This window comes from Carcharhinus amblyrhynchos, chromosome 1 (assembly GCF_965287045.1).
Source record: "Carcharhinus amblyrhynchos chromosome 1, sCarAmb.v2.hapA, whole genome shotgun sequence".
Taxonomy (NCBI): domain Eukaryota; kingdom Metazoa; phylum Chordata; class Chondrichthyes; order Carcharhiniformes; family Carcharhinidae; genus Carcharhinus; species Carcharhinus amblyrhynchos.
The window spans coordinates 56,956,568-56,981,201 of NC_137324.1; the positions used below are offsets into that span (position 1 = coordinate 56,956,568).

The following is a 24,634-nucleotide window of genomic DNA, read 5'->3' on the forward strand; positions in this document are numbered from 1 at the left end:
CATGGCCAATCCATTTAACGCACATATCTTTGGAGTGTGGGCGGAAACTGAAGCATCCAGAGGAAATCCAAGCAGGCATACAGGGAGAACATGCAAACTCCACACAGACAGTCGCCTGAGACTGGAATTAAACCCAGGTCTCTGGTACTGTGAGGCAGCAGTGTTAACCACTGCTGCCGTCATGTACGCCAACACCGCCTAGCTCTCACAACTTCTATAGCTAAATTATTAGACAGCTTATTCAGCATCCAGTACTGAATAGACAGAATTTTTCTCCAGTTTTCTGAAATATTTCTGCCTTTCTGCTTCCACCAGATTTAAGTTCTGGGTGGGATGGCTGATGGTCAATCATCCCACATCACAGCCAATTTAGACCTTTAAGTGGTAAATTGATGACTGTTGCTGTTGAGATTAACCCAGCTGCAAGTGAATCTGAAGCCATAAGAACATAAGAAATAGGAGCAGGAGTAGGCCATCTAGCCCTTCGAGCCTGCCCCGCCATTCAATAAGATCATGGCTGATCTGAAGTGGCTCAGTTCCACTTTCCCGCCTTCTCCCCATAACCCTTAATCCCCTTGCCTACCAAAAACCCATCTACCCGCGTCTTAAATATATTTAGCGAGGTAGCCTCCACCACTTCAAAGGGCAGAGAATTCCAGAGATTCACCACCCTTTGAGTGAAGAAGTTCCTCCTCAACTCCGTTCTAAACTGCCCTCCCCCTTATCTTGAGGCTGTGCCCTCTAGTCCTGCTGTCCTTTCTGAGCGGGAAGAACCTCTCCACCTCTACCCTATCCATCCCTTTCATCATCTTATACGTGATTCTCCCAAAAGTGCTGAATTAACGGGAAAACTGTTCTAGATCCCGACTGTTTTGTCAGTTCAGATTCTCACCCAAATCTTCCCTTTGTGCACTGAAGAGGTCCCAATCAGGAATCTCATCAAAAACCCAGGAGGCTGGAGCCTATTCACGCTGGAGTCTGACAGCTCTGAACTCTGCACATGCGCAGTGGCTCTGATCTGTCAAACTCCCCATTTGTTAGCCAGCATCCCAATGTCCAGCCCACACCTACCTCCCAGCAGTGGCAATACCCCCACCCCTCTCACCCTGGCTGACCAACCCCTCCCCCCACCTCCCCCAGCACGCCCAATTGCTGCCCTCCCTCTGTCCCAGACCTCCGATCCTGTCTGCAGAGTGGCAGCTGTGCTTCCCCCAGCCCCACCCACAATAGACACCACACTGGAGGGGGTGCACAGGAGATTGACTAGGTTGATTCCACAGTTGAGAGGGTTGGCTTATGAGGAGAGACTGAGGCTATACTCATTGAAATTCAGAAGAATGAGAGGAAATCTTATAGATACATATAAGATTATAAAGGGAATAGATAAGATAGAAGCAGAGAAGTTGTTTCCACCCATGGGTGAAACTAGAACTATGGGGCATAGCCTCAAAATAAGGGGAAGCAGATTTAGGACTGAGTTGAAGAGGAACTTCTTCACACAAGGGGTTGTGAATCTGTGGAATTCCCTGCCCAATGAAGCAGTTGAAGCTACTTCATTGAATGTTTTTAAGGCAAGGAAAGATAAATTTTTAAACAATAAAGGAATTAAGGGTTATGTTGAGTGGGCAAGTAAGTGGAGCTGAGTCCACAAAAAGATCAGCCATGATCATATTAAATGGCGGAGCAAGCTTGAGGGGCCAAATGGCCTCCTCTTGCTCCTAGTTCTTATGTTCTTATGTTCTTGGCACTGCCCAATGCCCGATGGGCAGTGCCAAGATACCCCCTGGGCATGGGCACTTTTACCCCTTGGATAGTGCCGGGGGCACAGGCTGGCACTGCCAGGGTGCTCATGCTCAAGGGGCACCACTTCCCTGACCCCCTAAGAAGCCCTGATTGCCTCCCCCTTAATTCCGGTGGGGTCTCTCACCAGTTCCCCGAATGTGGGGTGCTACCCTAAACCCCAACGGAATGAATTACTCCTGACGGGGTGGGAGATTCAATCGGGACCGGCAAGTTCCCGATAATCACATTTAAAATATAATAAAAACAGATTCAAATTACTTAGCTGCCTTCCTGCCAGTTTCCAGCGTGGTCTGACCAGCGACTGTTCTTCAGCTCTGGGAGATGCGCATGCAGTCCCAGCACATGTGCAAAACCTGGAACAAGGCCGGCGATGCGCATCTCCCAACCCAACTTGCCAGAAAAGTTGCGGGTCGGGTTGGGAGAATTGCAGCCTGTATGTCGTGTATGTCCGGTGAACCTTTGCTTGTCACTGTGGAGGTTGGTGGGGGTGTGGTTCTTGATCAGAGGCAGCCGATTTCTCCTTGATTGATTGGATGTTGGGAAGAGAAGGGGAAGGCTTCTGATAGCCAACGAAACACCCTTGCTTTTAAACCCCTTTCCCCCTTCTCCCTGCAATCTCCCAGTGAAACCCACTCTCACTTGTCCTTGTTCCTTACCTGTGGCTTCAGTCACAAAGAAATGCTGGAACTCTGATGGGTGTCTTTTCTGCATCAGTCACAGCCTCCTCGGTGGTGTTGCTGAATGCAATGTCTGATAGCCTCTGATTGGCCAACGGCTCTTGTTAGGCATTACTATCAGTGGCCTCTCCATTGCCTGATTGCAATGCAGTTTTGACGGCCTTCCTGAAAAGAGGCAGCAGAGGTCTCTTTCTGGGTCTCCAGTTAACAAGTGAGATCCCAATGCCACAAAAAGATTCTATCCAGTACACCTGTGCCTCAGCACATTGTGCTTTTTCTTTAAGATATCTCTTAAAAAACTGAATCTTTAACCAAGGTTTTGATAATTTGACCTTGTATCTGTTTATGCGGCTCAATATCATATCCTGTTTTGTAATACATCTGTGAAGCACTTCGGAACATTTTATTATGTTAATGGGGCTTGTTAACCCTAGTTCTCCTCGTGTCTGTGTGAGTTTCCTCCAGGTGCTCTGGTTTCCTGCCATAGTCCAAAGATGTGTGGGTTAGGTTGATTGGCCATGCTAAATTGACCCTAATGTTAGAGGATTAGCAGGGTAAATATGTGGGGTTATAGGAATAGGGCCTGGATGGGATTGTGGTCAATGTCGACTCAATGGGCCAAGTGGCCTTCTTCTGCATTGTAGCGATTCTAACTATAAGTGGCTTTTGTGCATAAATAAACCCTGCTTCCTTTGAATTTCACACCCTCTCACAATTTTCTTCTGGTTTTCCAATCCAAGTGATAATTTCACACTTCATCATTTCTCGCCAATTCAGCACATTGTATTCTACCTGCCCTGCTCTTGCCCACTCACTGAACCTGTTTAGTTTTATGCCCTCTTGTGTTCTCCTCACAGCTTACATCCTACCTAAGATTTTACTATTTACATGCATGATATTCAGTCATCGATATAGATTGCAAATAGCTGAGGCCCAAGCACTAATCTATGCAGGACCCTTCTAGTTTTTTTTATGTTTGTTCATTGGATGAGGGTGTCACTGGCCAGTATTTATTACCCATCTCTAATTTCACTTGAGATGATGGTGATGTGCTGTCTTCTTGAATCCCTGCAGTCCATATCGTGTAAGTCCATCCACAATACTATTATGGAGGGAATTCCAGGATTTTGTCCTAGTGACAATGAAGGAATTGAGATATATTTCCAAGTCAGGATGATGTGTGGCTTGGAGGGAAACTTCCAGGTGGTGGTATTTCCCATGTATTTGTTGCCCTTGTCCCTCTAGATGTAGTGGTCATGGGTTTTGAAGGTGCTATCGAAGGAGCCTTGGTGAATTGCTGCAGCATATCATGTAAATGGTACACACTGTTGCCACTGTGCATCAGTGGTGGAGGGATGTTTGTGGATGTGGTGCCAATCAAGTTGCCTGCTTTGTCCTCGAATGTGTCATGATTCCTGGGTGTTGGAGCTTCACCCATCCAGGTAAGTGGAGAGTAGTCTATCGCACTCCTGCTTTGTGCCTTGTAGATGGTGGACTGGCTTTCGGGAGTCAGGACGTGAATTACTCACTGCAGGATTCCCAACCTCTGACCTGCACCTTGTAGCCACTGTATTTGTATGGCTAGTTCAGTTCCTACTCTGGTGGCTGTTAACCCCCAGGATGTTGATAGTGGGGAATTCAGTGATGCTAATGCTACTGAATGTCAAAGGTTGACCCTGTCTTGTTGGAGGAGGTCATTGCCTGGCACTTGTGTGGTGTGAATGTTACTTGCCACTTGTTAGTCCAAGACTAGATATTTTCCAAGCCTTGCTGCACTTGGACATGGACTGCTTCAGTATCTGAGGAGTCACAAATGGTGTTGAACATTGTGCAATTATCAGCAAACAATCTCCTTCTGACTTTATGATGGAAGAGAGGTCATTGAAAAAGCAGTTGAAAATGGATTCACCAAGGACATTATCCTGAGGTTCTCCTAGAGTGATGTCCTGGAACTGAAATTATTGATCTCCAAAAACCAATGATCTTCCTTTGTTCCAGCCTTAACGCCATCCAATGGGCACACACCTTGGTGGGACTTAAGTGTAGAGCAGGTTCGAGATCACAATCTGGTCCACAGCTGGTGGAAGAAAGTACTGCAGATGTTGCTGCCATGCGAAAGGATATATTGGCCTTGGAGGGAGTACAGAGAAGGTTCACCAGGCTGATACTGGAGATGAGGGGGTTAGCTTATGAGGAGAGATTAAATAGACTGGGCCTGTACGCGTTGGAGTTTATAAGAACATAAGAAATAGAAGCAGGAGTAGGCCATCTAGCCCTTCGAGCCTGCCCCGCCATTCAATAAGATCATGGCTGATCTCAAGTGGCTCATTCCACTTTCCCGCTTTCTCCCCATAACGCTTAATTCTCTTGCCTACCAAAAACCTATCCACCCGTGTCTTAAATATATTTAGTTTAGAAGGCTGAGGGGGGATCTTATAGAGACTTACAAGATAATGAAGGGGCTAGATAGGGTAGAGGTAGAGAGATTCTTTCCGCTTAGAAAGGAAACCAGAACTAGAGGGCACAGCCTCAAAATAAGGAGGGGGGGGGCACAGTTTAAAACAGAGTTGAGGAGGAACAACTTCTCTCAGAGGGTGATGAATCTCTGGAATTCTCTGCCCATTGAAGTGGTGGAGGCTACCTCATTGAATATGTTTAAGTCATGGGTAGATAGATTTCTGATAGATAAGGGAATTCAGGGTTATGGGGAGCAGGTGGGAAAGTGGAACTGATCCACTTCAGATCAGCCATAATCTTATTGAATGGCGGGGCAGGCTCAAAGGGCTAGATGGCCTACTCCTGCTCCTATTTCTTATGTTCTTACGTTCAGTCAGAGGACTGCTGGAGGAAGCAGTTTGCTGAGACAGATGATGAGCCTCTGGGCTCTGTCCTCAATCAGTTGATGGAACTACAGCGTCAATCATAGTACCATCATGAAAGGATGTGAGCTGTGCTCCTCAGATTGCAATGCATGATGGACTAGTCCATCCTCCTTCAGTCTGAGGTGATCACACTGTCTTGCCAACACACTGAGGTTTACTCTGGCAGGTTGGCAGCTGCTGTGGAGACCTTGTTCCAGGACATTAGTCCAGCACTGTTGCGTGAGCTGAAGTAAATTTCTGAAGTCGCTGGCCTCCAACAGTATCAATGGAAATGGAATAGGGAGGAGGACCAGCAGCTTGACATCCCATGGCCAACAACCCTGGTGGTTCCAGGAGTATCCAGCTGATCCAGTGTCCTCTTTCTATGATGTCATCAATTTCAGCTCCACAAGCTGAGCAGGGTGTACCTGGCCCATAGCAGAATAACCTAAGCAGGCTGGGGTCCTCCAAGTCTTGGTCCACCAGAGGATGCCCACCAAGGCCATCATAGACAACACAGCGTAGCAGTCAGCAGGCTGCCTCCACCTCCACTGTGGATGTCAGGGATGGACCAAGATGCAATAGTAGGGTTTAGAAAAGTAAGAAATATTAGGAGTACAGCAGTGCCATGGATGCTCACAAGATGTATATAATATACACAACGATATAAAGGAAAAGCCCCATTCCACATTTCCTCTTGTGCTTGTCTTTGTTTTTATTAAGAGCTGTGTTGCAATTACTCAGGTGGCAAACTATAGTCTCTCCCTCCACTTCTTGTGCATGTTTTGATCATGGGCATTTATTTTTGTAGACTGGTTATATGTTTACTGCAGCATTTGACTGTTTTCATTTCGTTTCTGACATTAGTGATGCAGCACCCATCATGTTATCTGCTCTTGCGAAAGGCATGTGATTTAAATGCTTTTCAGGATAATCTTTTTAGTGTTGACTGTGTGACATAAATGCAGGGGTGCATTTACATCATGTAGGACAGAAGCATTAACAAATGGAGAAGAGTGATATGCCCTGGAACTTCATGTAGTCTCATCAGTCAGCGCTTGCATGCAATGACCCCAAACTGCAAGGGCCTGAATGATCCCATTGGCAGCATCACTTGAGACTTCCTGAATACATCTAATACAATAGGTGTGAGCACTTTTCCAATTTGAAAGTATGAGATGTTGTCCTCTCAGCCAACCTTGTATCCTTGCATTTGAACTTACATGTCTAAGAGTGTGTGTAATTGTAAAGATGTGTGTATGTTGTTTCCACATGGCTCTTGTTTCAATGTATGATGCAGTACAGTGCGCCTCCTCACCTGACCACTGGCTGCACTCACTAATGTTGCATCAAAATGGTCACATGGTGGGCCATGGATCTAATGGGCAATAATTAGGAGCCTTCAATTATGCCTTCAGACAATGTTGATAGGAGAAATTAGGTATGAGGAATATAAATCTGAAGCTTCAATGTGCTCCATACTGGAAATTACATGTCATCCTGAAGGCTTAATGGAGAGATCCCCCAATCGTCACGGCTACACTACCCATGAGTTCACAACGTATGCAGTAGAGAAAAGGCATGTTAATAATTGATTGAATGTTGTTAGTCTCAGGTGGTTCATGTCCAAAGTAAAGTGATAAGACATGAAGATCACCATCCTTAAGTAAGGGGGCCAGATGTCAAAGGGATTGAGAAGAAAGTGACATAGACAGTATCGTTCTGCCCCATGTGTATTTGAACTGAGACCTGCTAACTGTTCTTTGCTGCTTCGGATTTAAAGAGACAGCCACCAATCTAAACCTAGAAAAATATACTATATTTGTATCATACGTTCCCCAGATGAGTTACTTCCCTTTCTGCCCCTCAGATGTCCCAGGGAGCATTTGTCCAACTCAAACTGTTTCTTTCCACAGAACCTTTATCCTGTTACTAGTTAGGTATTTATCCATCTCCTTTTTTTGTGATTGATGCTTTACATAGCTTTGAGTGTTTTACTGAGCATATCTGCATCAAATCTTTTATTAAACTGTCTTTAACCTTCAGATTGTACCTTTAACTTGTTTTTATGGATTCTCTCCTCCTCCCATCAAGCTTCTTCTCCTTTCTTCCTACAGCTGTTGCAGAGGTGTTTTCCTTCTTTTCTCATTTTTAATTTGTTTGTTAATCCAAATACAGAATTACAAAAGCAAAGTTCTGTAAATACTAGAAATCTGAAAGAGAAACAGTAAATGCTGAAAATACTCAGTGGGTCTGGCAGCATTTATGGAGGGAAATGGATTTAATATTTTGGTTAACTCAGGAACTCTTTAATTTCAGGATTCCTGGAATCTCTATTCCCATCCTATCAAACTTTTGAGTGTGCCTTTAAAGGGACAGGCTGAAATACAAGTAATTACAGACATATGCGTTAGGAACAGGAGTATGGCCACTTGGCCCTTCGAGCCGACTCAGCTATTCACTATGATCATAACTGATCTGACTGCACCTTCCTGCCTATCCTGATAAAATTTCACTCCCTTGTCTATCAAGAATCTATCTACCTCTGCCTTAAAAACATCCAAAGATTTTGCTTCTACTACTTTTTGTGGAAGGTTCCAAAGACTCATTACCCTCTGAGTGGTGATGGACCGGGCCTTTTGCTGTGCTGTAAAACTCTAAGAGAAAATTTTTTTTTGTCTTAAATGGTGTTATTCAGCTACTAACTTAAACTCTCTCCAAGCACTCAGTTTACAATGACAAAAGCAAAAGACTTGAGTCGACTCAGATTCACTTCAACAAACTTCTGTTTGTTTAACACTTCAGGTACCAATCTCAAACCAATACCTGTTGCAACACTTTGGCTGGAATTTTACTGTCCCGCCTGCCACAGAAATTGTAATGGATAAGGGGCAGACCATGGAAAGGTCCATTGACCTCAGGCGGGATTTTATGGTTTCTGGATGAGGAAGGCAGTAAAATCCTACCCTTTAACTCTTTTATTGAACATTTACTCTTTAAATGAAAATGAACTCTAATTCTTTAATTGACAATGGATACTACCCAGCTTAGAACAAAATGGCCAATTTCGTTCCCAATGTAGATTCCATGTGGTTTTTTGTCTTCTCTAAAGATGATCTTCAGGGCACATTTGTGATGGTTGATCTCTGAGTTATTATAAAACATAGAATAGTACAGCACATGACCAGGCCCTTTGGCCAGGATATTATGCCAGATATGATGCTAAATGAAACTAATCAGTTTTGCTTGCCTTTGGTCCATATCCCTCTGTTCCTTGAATATTCATATGTTTATCTAAAAGTCCCTTAAATACCTCTATCGTATCTGCCTCCACTATCACCCTGGCAGCGCATTCCAAACACTTACCATGCTCTGTGTAACATCTCCTGTGAACTTTCCCCCTCTCACTTGTGCATACCCCCTAGTATTTGACATTTCAACCATGGGAAAAGATTCTGACCATCAACCCAACCTTCCTGTCATAATTTTATAGACTTCTCAGCCTCCATCTCTAAAGCCTCCACATCCTTCACAGGTGAGGTGCCTGAAGAAAACAAAGGCAAATGTTGTGCCTTTGTTTTAAAAGGGCTGCAGGCAAAGTCTGGTAACTACAGGCCAATGAGCCTCACATCTATGGTGGGTAAATTGTTGGAAGATGTTTTGAGAGACAGGATCTGCAGGCATTTAGAGACGCAAGGACTGATTAGGGACAGTCAGCATGGCTTTGTGAGTGAAAAATCATGTCTCACAAATTTGATTGTAGTTTTGAAGGGGTAACCAAGAAGGTAGATGAGGTCAGAGCAGTTGATGTTGTCTACATGGACTTTAACAATGCCTTTGACAAGGTACTGCATGGTAGGTTGTTGCATAAGGTTAAACCTCAGGGGTTCCAAGGTGAGGTAGCTAAATGGATACAAAATTGGCTTGATGACAGATGCCTGAGGGTGGTTGTAGAGGGTTGTTTTTCAAACTTGAGATCTGTGACCAGTGGTGTGCCTCAGGGATCTGAGCTGGATCCACTGTTATTTGTCATTTATATTAATGATTTGGCTGAGAGTATAGGAGGCATGGTTTGCAAGTTTGCAGATGACACCAAGATTGGTGGCTTAGTGGACAGTGAAGAAGGTTATCTCGGATTGCAACGGGATCTTGATCAATTGGGCCACTGAGCTGATGAATGGCAGGTGGAGTTTAATTTATATAAACGCGAAGTAATGCATTTTGGTAGATTGAACCAGGGCAGGACTTACTCAGTTAATGGTAGGTGTTGGGAAGAGTTACAGAACAAAGAGATCTAGGAGTACAGGTTCATAACTTCTTGAAAATGGAGTCACAGGTGGACAGAGTGGTGAAGAAGTCATTCAGCACGCTTGGTTTCATTGGTCAGAACATTGAATACAGGAGCTGGGATGTCTTGTTGAAGTTGTACAAGACATTGGTAAGGCCACACTTGGAATACTGTGTATCGGTCTGGTCACCCTATTATAGAAAGGATATTATTAAACTAGAAAGAGTGCAGAAAGGATTTACAAGGATGCTACCGAGACTTGATGGTTTGCGGTATATAAGGAGAGGCTGGACAGACTGGGACTTTTTTCTCTGGAACGCAGAAGGCTGAGGGATGATTTTATAGAGGTCTATAAAATAATGAGGGGCATTGATCTGCTAGATAGTCAATATCTTTTCTCAAAGATAGGAGAGTTTAACACTAGAGGATATAGGTTTAAGATGAAAAGGGAGAGATACAAAAGGGTCCAGAGGGGCAATTTGTTCACACAGAGGATGCTGAGTGTCTGGGACAAGCTGCCAGAGGTAGTACTAGAGGCAGGTACAAGTTTGTCTTTTATAAAGCATTTAGATAGTTACGTGGATAAGATAGGTACAGAGGGATACAGGCCAAATGTAGACAATTGGGACTAGCTTAGTAGGTAAAAGAAAGGGTGGCATGGACAAGTTGGGCCAAAGGGCCTGTTTCCATGCTGTAAACCCGATTCTATGCTGGTTTTGAACTCTGATTAGAAGGTCTTTAAACAACTATGAAATAGCATATCAAATGTGACTATGTGGACTATCAAATAGCATATCAAATGATATCAGCTGCTCCTAAGTAACTGTCCCTACCTCTTGCCTAATTTTGTCATAAATACAAAGATACAAAGAACAACACAGCACGGGAAACAGGCCCTTCGGCCCAACGAGCCCGCGCCGCCGTCCTACTATCTCAGTGACCTATTCATGATTTTAGTCTACACCTAACGTGCGAGGATCAGGGAGGTCCAATTTAGGGACAATTTAGTACCCAATCAATCAGCCTAAAAGCACATCTTTGGGGGATGTGGGAGGAAACCGGAGCACCCGGAGGAAACCCACGCAACCACGGGGAGAACGTGCAAACTCCCACAGACACAGGCCCAAATCCATGTGTCCGCACAGCAACAGAGATAGTCTTTGAGCTGTCATGTTGCCCTCGAGATGATCCAGTTTAAGCACACTAACGACATGAAGCAATAGGCAACTCCCGAAGCAACATCCAAGAGCAGCCCACTACAACCTGCCGCCTGCATGCCCCTTGCTGGACTTAAATGCCTGTGGAGACAAAAAAATTCATTATTAAACAGGCAAAGACTAACATTCCTGAGGCAAAACGTATTCCCAAGCCTACAATGTTCAGTAAGGCCTACTGTATCCCCCTATATGTAGCCCGCTCATATGGCTGTCTAAGTGACTCTTAAACAACCCTAGCGTGCCTGCTTCCACCACCTTACTCGGCAGTGCATTCCACACCCCCACTACCCTTTGCGTGAAAAACTGCCCTCTAATATTTGTCTTATACCTAGCCCCCCTCACCCTAAGCCCGTGACCCCTCGTTCTATCCATTTCTTGTAGCGGAAAAAGCTTACCACCATTTACTCTATCTATCCCCTTCATAATCTTATAAACCTCTATTAGATCCCCCCTCAGCCGACGTCTCTCAAGGGAAAACAGCCCAAGTTCATTCAATCTTTCCTCGTAAGACAGCCCTTCCATACCAGGCAACATCCTGGTAAATCTCCTCTGCACTCTCTCCAGGATCTCTACATCCTTCTGGTAGTACGGCGACCAGAACTGGACGCAGTACTCCAAGTGAGGCCTAACCAACGTTCTATACAACTGCAACATCAGACTCCTACTCTTATATTCTATACCTCTTCCTATGAAGGCTAACATACCATACGCTTTCCTCATCACATTCTGCACCTGTACCGACACCTTCAGGGACTTGTGCACTTGCACCCCCAGGTCTCTCTGCGTATCTATACTCCGGATAGTTCTACCTTTTATCGTATAACTCCCCTCCACATTATTCCGGCCAAAGTGCATCACCTCGCATTTCTCCGGATTAAATTCCATTTGCCATCTATCTGCCCAATCTACCAGCCTGTCTATGTCCTGTTGCGTTGCCAGGCACTGCTCCTCAGTACCCGCCAATCCAACCATCTTGGTGTCATCAGCAAATTTGCTGATCACACCACCTACCCCCTCTTCCAAGTCATTAATATATACCACAAATAGAAGAGGTCCAAGTACCGAGCCCTGCGGCACACCACTGGTGACAGGCCTCCAATTGGAAAAGGAGCCTTCCACTACTACTCGCTGTCTCCTCCTCCCAAGCCAGTTCTCCACCCATCTACATACCTGGCCTTGTATCCCATGAGCCTTCACCTTTTCTATCAGCCTACCATGAGGGACCTTGTCAAACGCCTTACTGAAATCCATATAGACAACATCAACGGCTTGTCCTTCGTCAACCGTTTTTGTCACCTCTTCAAAAAATTCCACTAGATTCGTAAGGCACGACCTCCCTGTAACGAAGCCATGCTGCGTATCCCTGATCAGATTGCAGCGCTCCAGATGTTCATACATCCTATCCTTGAGGATCCTCTCCATTAGCTTGCCTATAACCGAAGTCAAGCTCACCGGCCTATAATTCCCTGGGTTATCCCTCTGACCCTTCTTAAACAACAAATAGCTCCCCCCCACAATTTAGTACCTTCCTCCAAGGCCCTGACTTAACATTGTTCATAGTTATCACTGAAGCCAAAAGACTGAAATATCTCTTTTATCCCTAAACTGTCCCAACCTCCTAGAAAGTTCTCTGGAACTCTGTCACATTAAAACCTTCAGATTGTCTGACCAGGCCAATGGAGTTAATCACAGAAAACCTGTAATGCTTAGTTTAAATGGCATGTAGGTGGCAGTGCCTTAACCCATATCAATCTTAGTTTAAACAACTATCCTTATTTGGTCAACACAGGAAGCATCAGGGCACAGCTCACAGGCCAGAACTTGCTGACTTTTTTTTACACTAAAACCATAAAGTCAAATCTTATTTTTACAGACATTGAAATAGATAAAAAAAACTTCTACTGATCAGTAGAAGAGGGACAGGCAAAACATTTTACAAGATTTCTGTCAATAATTTAATAAAAAGTGGTTTCCATGGATTGATTTGAGGATGCTCCTTTCTACTTGATTTATTATTATGCATATGAATGTTCGGGATAAAAAATGCAGTTTTCACATTTCTATTGTTACTAAATTAAGCATATTTTGTTTTAAAATTATTTGCATTAGATTATTCATCCTCTCCAAATCATATCTTTTTCTGCAATCACCAGAACTTTGAATTTGATATGAGCATAGTGCAATTATTTATTTTGTAACTTGTTATTTAATTTTCGATAGTTACCAAATTTTGTTTTTCATTTCAGAACAATCAAATTAAAACCTCCAAATATAATGTTTTCACGTTCTTGCCAATCAACTTGTTTGAACAGTTCCAGCGAATTGCCAATGCTTATTTTTTATTTTTACTTATTTTGCAGGTAAGTGTTTATCTTAATATGTGTTTATGTTACCTTAAAACCCATCACTTTGACCCAGCTTTTAGTCACCTGGATGACTCCTTTGGCTTGGCATTGATTTTTGCTTGCTGACACTTTTGTGAATCACCTTTGGATATTTTCTACATTAAACCCTGTACAGGTAGAAATTGTATTGTCATGCAATCAATTATTCTCTAAGTAATTCCCTTCCAACAGTTAAGACCATTGCATTTCTAGCCTTTCCTCAGAACTCATGTCCTGTGCAAACAAAAGACCGCAAGAGATAGGAGCAGTAAATCATATGAGCCATCATGCTTGTTCCATATTCAATATGATCATGGCTGATCTTGGGCTTCAGCTCTACTTTCACATCTCCTCCCCATATCCTTGGATTTCCTGAAGGATCAAAATCTGTCAACAGTGGAACATCCACAACCCTCTGGGACAGAGAATCTCAACAAATCTCAAATCTTTGAGTGAGGAAATTTCTCTTCATCTCAGTCCAAAATGATTATCCTCTTATCCTGAAACTTTGTCCCCATGTTTAATATTCTCCGGCTGGTGCAAACAGACTTGTTATCTACCCTGCCAAGTCCCTTCAGAATATTTTGGTTCAATGAACTCAACTCATGGCACAGTAGTTAACACTGCAGCCTCACAGCACCAGGGACCCGGGTTCAATTCCGATCTCAGGTCACTGTCTGTGTAGAGTTTGCACATTCTCCCCATGCCTGTGTGGGTTTCCTCTGGGTGCTCCAGTTTCCTCCCATGTGTGGGTTAGGTGGATTGGCCATGTTAAATTGACCCTAGTGTCAGGGGATTAGCAGGGTAAGTATGTGGGGTTACAAGAATAGGTGGGATTGTGGTCGGTGCAGATTCAATGGGCCAAATGGCCTCCTTTTGCATGGAAGGGATTCTATGGTTCTATGAACTCTCCTTCTAAATCCCAGAGAATATAGGTTAGGGAATAGTTGTATACCTTTTCAGTACACCACTTTGGTAGTGCATATCTTGAGTACTCTATCCAATCTAAACCATTATCAGACTTACAAATGCCAAAATGAATCTCCTCACACTTTTTTGTATTAAATTCCATCTGACACTTGCCTGTCCATTTGTTTCATTAGACATCATTAACTCTAAGTGAAATCCCAAGTGTACTTATGTGCTGGCTTAGAGTAACTTTTACAGGTGTTTCACCTGCACCTGTAGTTGATACTGAGCCATCTGCTACCTTTCTTGCGTGCTGTATTAAATGGCTTGGTTTCTTGCTGCCTGAATCCTATTGGGACTGAGCACATTTGAGGTGACTGTATTTGTGCCGAAATGCCTCAGTCAATAAGACCACATGCAGAATTGGTGTCACTGTCAAAGGGATTGAGGATCTGCCTTCAGCAATTAATGCATCTTGTGAGGAGCCTCCATTGTCTTCAATCTGCCCTTTCAGGCCCTGCATATAATTCCTTGGTTACCTAGAGTGGCTCAGTTCTTCACCATCTGGAGATGTATGGCTGGCGCATCTTGCTGACTCATTGCTTCATAGTTCTTATGGAGAGGCCATGCTGTGAAGTCTGTGCTCATCTTTTTCATCCATTCACATCTTGATGTGTCTCTCTGATATGTTAAGCAATTGCAATTGAGAGCAACTTTTGTTCATGTGATAGAAATATTGCTACTTACAGCATGGATCAATTCCTCCATCATTTGTGTATGCTGCTGTATTGCATTTGGAAGCTCAAACAGACAGTCGTACCTTTAATGCAACTGCTGAAGTATCTACAGTTTTACTGTTGAGATACCAGAGGCTCACTGTCTACGTAAAGCTGAGCATCACTGGGCCTCTCCTCATTTCTCCAAGAGTATGTGGCCGTAGCTCTCATTGCCTCCATTACCTCTTATGTATCTGTGCGATGTTCACTAGATTGTGACACCTTTTCTACATACGCAACAAAACTTACTTTCCAGAATATATCTGTGCTGGTGGAAGATGTGCTGGAATAAAGTGGTCTTGTGATGGTATTGCATTTTCTGACCTTTCTTTTGTAGCAGTAGCCCTTGCCTCTTACCTGCTGGAGAGACATGATTTCAGTGAAACAACATTTCCTTCAACCAAGGCCTGGAGTCTCCCCATGATTAGAAGCATTATGGGCACACTTCCCCTGTCACACTCTATCCTGCTCACTTCCAAGTACAGTAAATGTGCGCTACCAAGTGCTGGGATGGTATGGTGATGTGGCTCTTTAGTTATCTCAATGCAATAGTCACCCATCACTCACCATTGGGTTTGTGTGTATGTGACACCTTAACGTCAATGTTAGCACCTGGCGTTGCACTATGCATGGGCCAGCCACCTGTTTGCTTGCTGTTGCCCTATGCATGGATCAACCACCTATTGTTGCAGTTGATGCAAAACTTCAAATTCATGTTGGATTTCCAGTTTGCAACTCAAAACCACTCATCTTTCCAAGACTGCAACAGGTCATGAAATCACTTCCTGCGCTACCTCTGATAAGTGACAGGTGACACTCACACCACACAAGTGCCAGATGTTATGACCACAGCGGATGTCATTTGTTCAGTCGGTCAAATTCCAGAGGGAAACTTGTCATACTGACTATAATCTATTTTTTGTATTCTGAAAACGAGAAGAAGCCTACTAATCCCAGAGCATAGACTTCCAGTGACATTTTTAGGATTTTAAAAATTAAAAGAGTTATTAACAAGAAGAAAAAAAAACTTAAGCGCACAAGTCAAGGTTACCCAGTTAAAAGCAGACTTACAAAACACCTCCAAAACGTCCATTTGGTCAGAATGAGTAAACAGCTTGGAACACTCCCTTACAAAATTTTTAACTCTAAAAATCCAGTAATATTAACAACGCAAAACATTTGTCCCTTTAGTAAAGATATGCCTCAAGTTCTCAAACTTTTCCACTCTGATGTGGAGATCCAAGAAAAGTCAGAAACAAGACTACTTTCTGAAACAAAGACTTTCTGGTTTCTAGATGGCTGTTTAGATTTCACATGTTCTATCAGTGCACAGCTGACCCCAGGATATCTTCCCCACACAGTTAGCACAACTCAACTCAACATCACTCCTTAAATTTGACTTTTCTGTTTTGATCACATTGTCCTCAGCGTGACATGGTAGCACAATGGTTCGTATTGCTGTCTCACAACGCCAGGGACCTGGGTTCAATTCTGGCCTCGGGTGACAGTGTGGAGCTGCAAGTTCTCCCCATATCTGCATGGGTTTCTTCCTGGTGCTTTGGTTTCTTCCCACACTCCAGAGATGTGCGGGTTAGGTTAATTGGCCATGCTAAGTTGCCCCTAAGGCTAATCAGGGGGATTATCAGGTTAAATATATAGGCTAATGAAGATAGGGGCTGGGTGGGATTGCTGTCAATGCAGGCTCGATTGGCTGAATGGCATCCTTCTGTGATGTAGGGATCCTATGATTCAGCACCCTTTTGAACTTAGCTTTACCAACAATGTAAAATTCATTCATGTCTTCCTATTGGCTCCCTGTTCAGGTCAAATAAAACTTGATAACCCTCTATTATTTACTTATGAAACTTTTGTAAGTTGTAAAGATTCCTTATTCTCCTTTGAAATTCTATAACTGAGAAGTTAAGCCTATCTCTCTCCTAATGTAAATTTCTAAACCTAAATAATTATTTATAAATCCACTTCACCATGGCCTTCTTTTACAAATGTAGCACCTTTAGCCCTTTTATTTCTCAACTGTTCCAGACAAGTTGACTTTATTAACTTTGCCTTAGGACACACGCACACACCCTTATTTACAGAAAAAAACAATATTCCTCAAAAACATTTTAAAAATAACAGCTATTCACTTACAAGCAATGACCATCTCCATCAAGAGAAAATCTAACTATTTCCCTTTGATATTCAATGGCATTACCATTGCTAAACTCCCACTATCAAAATCTTGGACTTACCATTAACTAGAAACTGCGTTAGACCAGCCTGTAAATACTGAAGATACATGATCTGGCAAGAAGATTTTATGACAAGTAGCTCAGTTTCTGTCTCAAAGAATGATACAGCACAGGAGCAGGCCCTTTGGCTCACCAAGTCTGTGCCGACACAGATGCCTCTATAACCTAATATTCTCTTGCCTCTATGTGGTCCATATCCCTCTTTTCCCTGCCTATTCATGTATCTATCCAGATGCCCCTTGAACGTTGTTATAGAATCTGGTTTCGCCATCTCCTCTGACAATGTGTTCCAGACATTTATCACCCTCTGTGTGGAAAATTTACCCTTACATCTCTTTCAAACTTTCCCCCCACTCACTTTCAACCTATGCCCCCGAGTAATTGATCCTTCAACTTTGGGAAAAAGTCTATGACTATCCACTCTATCCAAGCCTGTCATAATCTTGTTAACCTCTATCATCCTCTGACGCTGCAATGAAAACAGTCCAAGTTTGTTCACCCTTCATTGTCCATATCCTCCAAACCAGGTGACATCCTGGTAAATCTCTTCCCCACCCTTTTCAATGCATCAACATCCTTCCGGTAGTGCGGCGACCAGAATTGTACACAATACTCCAAATGTGGCCTAGTCAAAGTCTTACACAGCTGCAACATGATTTTCCAATTTCTATACTCAACACTCCGACCGATGAAGGCCAGCATGCCATATGCCTTCTTGATCACCTTGTCCACCTGAGTTGCCACCTTCAAGGAACTGTGGATCTACACGCGTAGATCCCTCTGTATGCTAATATTTCTACGGGCTGTATCAGTTACCGTATACTTTCCTTCCGCAGTAGACCTTCTAAATTGCATCACCTCATATTTGTCAGGGTTAAATTCCAACTGCTGTCTTTCGGCCCAGGTCTCCAGCCAACTTATATCCTGCTGTATCATCTGACAATTCTCCTCACTATCTGCTACTCCCCAATTTTTGCATCATCTGCACATTTACTTGTCATACTTCATACATTTTCCTCCAAATCATTTATACATATTGCAAAAAAGAGGCCCAGTACTGATCCTTGTGGAGCACCATTTGTCACAGACCTCCAGTTAGGAAAATACCTTTCCACTGCTACTGTTTGCATTCTATGCCCAAGCCTGTTTTGTTGTATCCATCTTGCCAGCCCACCTTGGATCCATATGACTTCACCTTCTGTATCAACCTATCATGAGGAGTATTATCAAAGGCTTTACTGAAGTCCATGTATGCAACATCTACTGCCCTGTCCTGGTCATTTTTTCTTGTCACTTCCTCAAAGAACTCAATCAAGTTTGTGAGACATGACCTCCCCTTCACATAACCATGCTGTCTATCACCAATAAGCCTATTCTGTTCCAATTGTGAATACATCCTGTCCCTCAGAATCTTCTCTAATAATTTCCCACCACTAATGTAAGGCTCATAAGGACATAAGAACTTAAGAAATAGGAGCAGAAGTAGGCCATCTAGCCCTTCGAGCCTGCCCCGCCATTCAATAAGATCATGGCTGATCTGAAGTGGATCAGTTCCACTTTCCCGCTCTCTCCCCATAACCCTTAATTCCCTTGTCTATCAAAAACCTATCTACCCGTGACTTAAATATATTTAGCGAGGTAGCCTCCACCACTTCTACGGGCAGAGAATTCCAGAGATTCACCACCCTTTGAGTGAAGGAGTTCCTCCTCAACTCCGATCTAAACTGCCCCCCCCCTTATCTTGAGGCTGTGCCCTCGAGTCCTGCTATCCTTTCTAAGCAGGAAGAATCTCTCTACCTCTACCCTATCCATCCCCTTCATTATCTTATACGTCTCTATAAAATCCCCCCCTCATCCTTCTAAACTTCAACAAGTACAGACCCAGTCTATTTTGTCTCTCTTCATAGTCCAACCCCCTCATCTCCGGTATCAGCCTGGTGAACCTCCTCTGCACTCCCTCCAAGGCCAATATGTCCTTCCGCAAGTGTGGCGACCAAAACTGCACACAGTACTCCAGCTGCAGCCTCACCAGCATCCTGTACAGTTGCAGCAAGACTTCCCTACTTTCATATTCTAACCCCCTCACTATAAAGGCCAACATTCCATTCGCCTTCTTGATCACCTGCTACACCTGGTGATCACCTGCTGCACCAGGTTCCCAGACCTGTAACTTCATGGATTGTCTCTTCTGCCCTTCTTAAACAGAGGAACAATGTTAGCTACTCCCCAATCCTCTGGTACCTCGCCCATGGCTAAACAGGATACAAAGATTTTAAATAATAAAAGTTGCACCAGCCAACGAAGCCCACATTCTATGAAAAGAATAAAAAATAATTTTAAAAATCCAGCTTCTTGTAAGGACCTCTTGTCTGACTCCCACTTCCAGCTATGCTTCTTGGTCAGGCTTGCTGGCCTCCTCTTGATGACGCCGAAACAGAACACCTCCTTGTTCTTACAGCCTTCAGGAATTCCGATGGGGCAGTTGCTGAATCTTGGAGTGACCCTTCTTTGTCCACCATTCCATCATTGTGTCTGTTGCTCTATACCCCCTCCTTTTTGTCTATGTCTGCATTCTGCCTGATGCTGTACATGTGTCTTTAAAAAATGTTGTTTAAATGCAAGCTGTTTGCATTATGAACTGCCCACTGCCCTTAATCGGTCAACTCTCCAGCCTGCTGTCCTTAATTGACTTGCTTATAAATTACTGAAGAAGGCCTGCTGCCTGTCTGTGTGTACCATTGATCAGGCTAAAATCTTTTCAAATTATTTGGATACTTTGTTGAGGCTGCCTATATGGGAATTTCCTCCAAATTCCTACTCTTTTGCTGTAAGTTTATTGCAACTGTTTCAGAAATCCTCTTTATGTTAAGGTTGTCGTGATGGAGCAGGAGTAGCTCAAAGAGATTCTGTGTTCTTTTTTGGTGAATGAGCTCAAAAGGCTTCCTAATGTTGTCTTATGATAGTTTAAAATTTATAAATTTTAAATTATATTAAAAAGTACATAATTTCAACAAATACGTTTTTATTATTTTTATAATAATGGGATTGTTTTCCTGTGAAGTAAGTTTAAGTTCTAATATTTTATTTTGATAAAAATTCATGCACATAAATAGACATTTACTGTTGGCATGAAACGATAATCTTCAATATAGAAACATTCAATTTGCTTTTTCACTGGTGATGGGGCACCTTGGACCATTAATTGACTTGAGCTAGGTCTCATTGAGAAAGGGTGTCCCACCTCCAACAACTGCTAGCCAATCAAATGGCTGGCAACTTTCTGATCTTAGCTATGCCACCAGAAACAGTGACCACTGCTGGGACTATAACCAGTCCTCAGCAACAGTGATTGCTGCAGCTGCACACTGAGCTAAAAGGGGAATGGTGGAGGGGACTTGTCAGGGACTGACTTTCTGGCTGGGAAGAGGGGAGTGGGGTTGCTGGCTTGGTACAGGGCTGAGTGGGAGGGGAATCATGGCAGAGGGAAAGCCTTCACTTGGAAGTTACAACTGGAGACTTCAGTGAGCACAGGAGACCTATAAACGAGATAACCCTGAATGCTTTCAACCAACTCAAGCAGTGAAGGCTGCTGGGCTTTGAACTTGGTGCACCAAGACTAAAATACCAGCTGTGGCATGAGGAGCTCTTGAAGTCGCCATTAATTAGATCACAGGCTAAACTGGCCCGCCTGATGCCTCCCCTACCTTGGGTGAAATTGCTGAGGGGATGGTGAAAGGTGAATAGGTGCTGGGTACAGGGCCTGTGACATGGCCTTCAATATTATGCCCATTTATTAAACTGCCTCCAGAGTGGGTGTAAAATTCTACCCATTGATTACAGGAAGTATGGAAAGATGAGCAGTTCCAAATAAGAGTTACAGCAGATTGAGTCACTAAAACGTGAATGAAATGTTGCAGTAAATTGTCATGAAGGTATCATTGTGTGTTACTGCATTACCAGTGTCCAAATTAAATTTAATACAATCAAATTTATATTCAAAACAATCATGAACCTAAAATATATGTTTAATATAAAGCTATAATGTATATTTCAAACCATTTATATTTATTTATGAAATATTACAATCTAAGACATCTAGATGCTTTCACTGCAATAATAGAAATGCATCTTATAATAATTATTTACAAGATATTTTTGTTATTTACTTTGGATGTAATAAATACATCTCACTTCCTTCTTTCAGCTTATTCCAGAAATTTCGTCCCTGTCCTGGTACACCACTGTTGTACCATTAATGTTGGTATTGATAATTACAGCAGTGAAGGATGCCATTGATGATTTTGTAAGTTTTTTTTAACAATTCCATGTCTTTATTTACTTTATGAAAATAGTCCCAAGTTTCAGTGTGGAGTGTAATTTTAGCTAGCTATTTATTTAATGACCTTCAATAATAAGTAAACATGGTTTTCAGAGATTTTCATGGCTTTTCAGCTGAACATACATAGAATTATTTTGAACTTACAAAACAGAAGAGGGACACTTGGCCCAACACAAACCTATTCCATCTAAAAGTGTCAGCATATTCTTGTATTTCTTTCTCCCATACATAGTTTTTTAAAATTTAGCTTCCAAATATATGCACAAATGGATACCACATAGTTGAGATAAATAGCTTGCATACAAAAATATATATAAACTATTTATCTCAAATCAAAAGAGAAAATGCTGGAAAATCTCAGCAGGTCTGGCAGCATCTGTGAGGAGAGAAAAGAACTGACGTTTTGAGTCCAGATGACCCTTTGTCAAAGGCCTGCTGAGATTTTCCAGTGTTTTCTTTTTTGGTTTCGCATTGCAGCATCCGCAGTAATTTGCTTTTTTCAACTATTTATTTCAACTGTATGGTATCCATTTGTTAGCAAGTATGATATTTTAACTACCCTCTGGATAAATAAATTCCTCCTGAATTCCTTATCAGATCTATTAGTGATTATCTTTAATGGATAATGCTCCACAAGAGGAACCATCTTAGGTGGAATTCTCCCAAAAAAAGTCGAAATGTCAAATTCATGTGAAAACTGAAATAATTCACACTTTTTTCACTGGGAGTTCAGAGAAGAATCTCCCATGCTCTGTGCACTGCAGAGGCCATCAGCATGAATATCATTAAATTTCGGGGGGCAGGATCTATCCACACTGGAGAGGCGGATTGGACCACTGCACATGCACTGACAGATCAGCTCATGCGCAGTGGCCCCGCATTGCCAGCCTCCCAATTGCTGGCCAGCCTTGCCCGTTTGCTGGCCCCCACGACCATTCCAGCGCCCAGCCTCAATCCTGCACCATGCCCGATAATGTACCAAAGCCCAGGGGGCACTGCCTAAGGGGCAGTGCAGGGGGCCCAGGATGCCAATGCCCAGGTGGCACCCCCCCCCCCCCCCCTGCGAGAGCTGGGGTAATTCCCGCTGAAGTGAAACACTCTGACAGAGTGGGAGATGCTAGTGGGCCCGGAGTCACTAGTGGGCCCAGACACTTCAGTCCAGGGCCGGCTAATGACATTCAAATAATATTAAAATTACCATTTAAATGTTCTGCATCTCCCCGTTGATTTCCGCCATGGAGTAGATGCTGCCTGAAATCCAACACTGACCCAAGTGGGGTATGAACACTCTCATTAAACCCCACAAATTGACTTTCGTGGAATTCTCCCGGCTGACTGCACTAATTTTTTAGTGCAGCAGGATGGGAGAATCACTGCCTGTCACTGCGTCTACTGTATCAAACACTCTCATTTTTTTTAAATTAAGTCATCCCTCAACTTTCAACAACAGTCCCAGCTTCTTCAGTCTTTCCCGGTAGGTATAATTCCAGTTCCAGTATCACCCTTGCAAATCTATGTTGCATTTTTTATAGTGCCTGTATATACTTAAGATGGATGACATCTTTGTGGAAATTCATTCCACTATATTGTAAGAAAATGAATTCTGCAATTATATCATTACCAATGAATAGCTCAGGCATCAAACCATTTATTTTAAAGTTTCTCATGAAACAGAGAAGGAAAGAATTTGAGACAAATGATTGGTAATCGCAAGCTTATACCCGCATGTCTAAAATTCATCAGATATTTTTATTTATGTTCATAAATCATATAATTAACACTAAGTATTACCAAAAAAGTAACATACCATCAAAGTTTTTCATCTTGCAGTATCAGCATAGTTTGCAAGAAATTTCCAACATTAATGGGAGAACGGTTTATACTGCATGAGAAGAAGGGTGGTGGAGATGAACCAGGGAATTACAGATTGATGAGTCTCACATCAGCAGTGGGAAAACTATTGGAGAAAATTCTGAAGACAAAATTAATCCCCGCTTGGAAAGGAATAGGTTGATTTGGGACAGTCAGCATGACTTTGTCAGAGGGGGATCATGCCTGGCAAGTTTGATAGAATTTTTTGAAAAAGTGATCGAGCGTGTGGATGAGGGAAGTGCAGTTGATATAGTTTACATGGATTTTAGCAAAGCCTTTGACAAGGTCCCATCTGGAAGACTAATTGAGAAAGTTGAAGCACATGGAATTCAGGGAAAATTGGAGAGATGGATCCAAAACTGGCTTAATAATAAAACACAAATTATGATGGTAGAAGGCTGTTTGACTGACATGAGGCTGGTGTCCAGTGGCATGCCCAAAGATCAATGCTGGGTCCCTTATTGTTCTTTATATGCATAAATGATATAGATGAGAATGTGAGACTAAGATTGGTAGGATGGTTAATAATGAAGAAGACAGTCATAGGTTACAAGAAGATATAGATGGGTTGGTCAGATGGGCAGAGCAGTGGCAAATGGTATTTAACCCTGACAAGTGTGCGATGATGCGCTTTGGAAGAAGTAACAACACACGGGAGTACAAAATGAATGACAGGACACTAGGAAGCTCAGAGGAATAGATGCACCTAGGGATACTTATTCACAGAACTCTGAAAGCAACAGAGTGGGTGAATGGAGTAATTAAGAAGGCATATGGGACACTAACTTTTAGCAGTCTTGGCATTGAGCATAAGAGCAAGGAGGTTATGTTGAAGTTATACAGAACATTGGTTAGGCCACAGCTGGAGTATTGTGTGCAATTCTGGACACCTCACTATCGGGGAATGTGACTGCACTCGAGTGGTGCAGAGGAGATTCACCAGGATTTTGCCTAGGATGGAGCATTTGAGCTATAAGGGAAGACTGGGTAGGTTTGGATTGTTCTTTTTAGAGCAAAGACTGAAGGTGTTATGATTGAAGTGAATAATATCAGGGGCATAGACAGAGTGAATAAGAAGCAGCTGTTTCAGTTGGTTGAGGGGTCAGTCATGGGGGGCATAGTTTTAGGGTGATGGGCAGGAGATTTAGAGGGGAATTGAAAAATCACTCAGAAACTGATGAGCATCTAGAATGCACTGCCGGGGAAGGTAGGGAGGCTGGAAACCTTACAACTGTTGAAAAGTAATAGGATGAGCG

At 42.9% G+C, this 24,634-nt stretch overlaps 1 protein-coding gene across 1 annotated transcript in view; it reads left to right on the forward strand.

Annotated features, from left to right (window-relative positions):
* The first annotated feature begins 8,076 nt into the window (after positions 1 to 8,076).
* Positions 8,077 to 24,634, forward strand: part of atp8b5b (ATPase phospholipid transporting 8B5b) — a 166,542-nt gene continuing 149,984 nt past the window's right edge. Inside the window, exons 1-3 of the mRNA XM_080211768.1 lie at positions 8,077 to 8,146; positions 13,067 to 13,206; positions 21,372 to 21,470. Of these exons, the coding sequence (XP_080067894.1) occupies positions 8,077 to 8,146; positions 13,067 to 13,206; positions 21,372 to 21,470 (309 nt within the window). The remainder of the gene's footprint in view (positions 8,147 to 13,066; positions 13,207 to 21,371; positions 21,471 to 24,634) is intronic.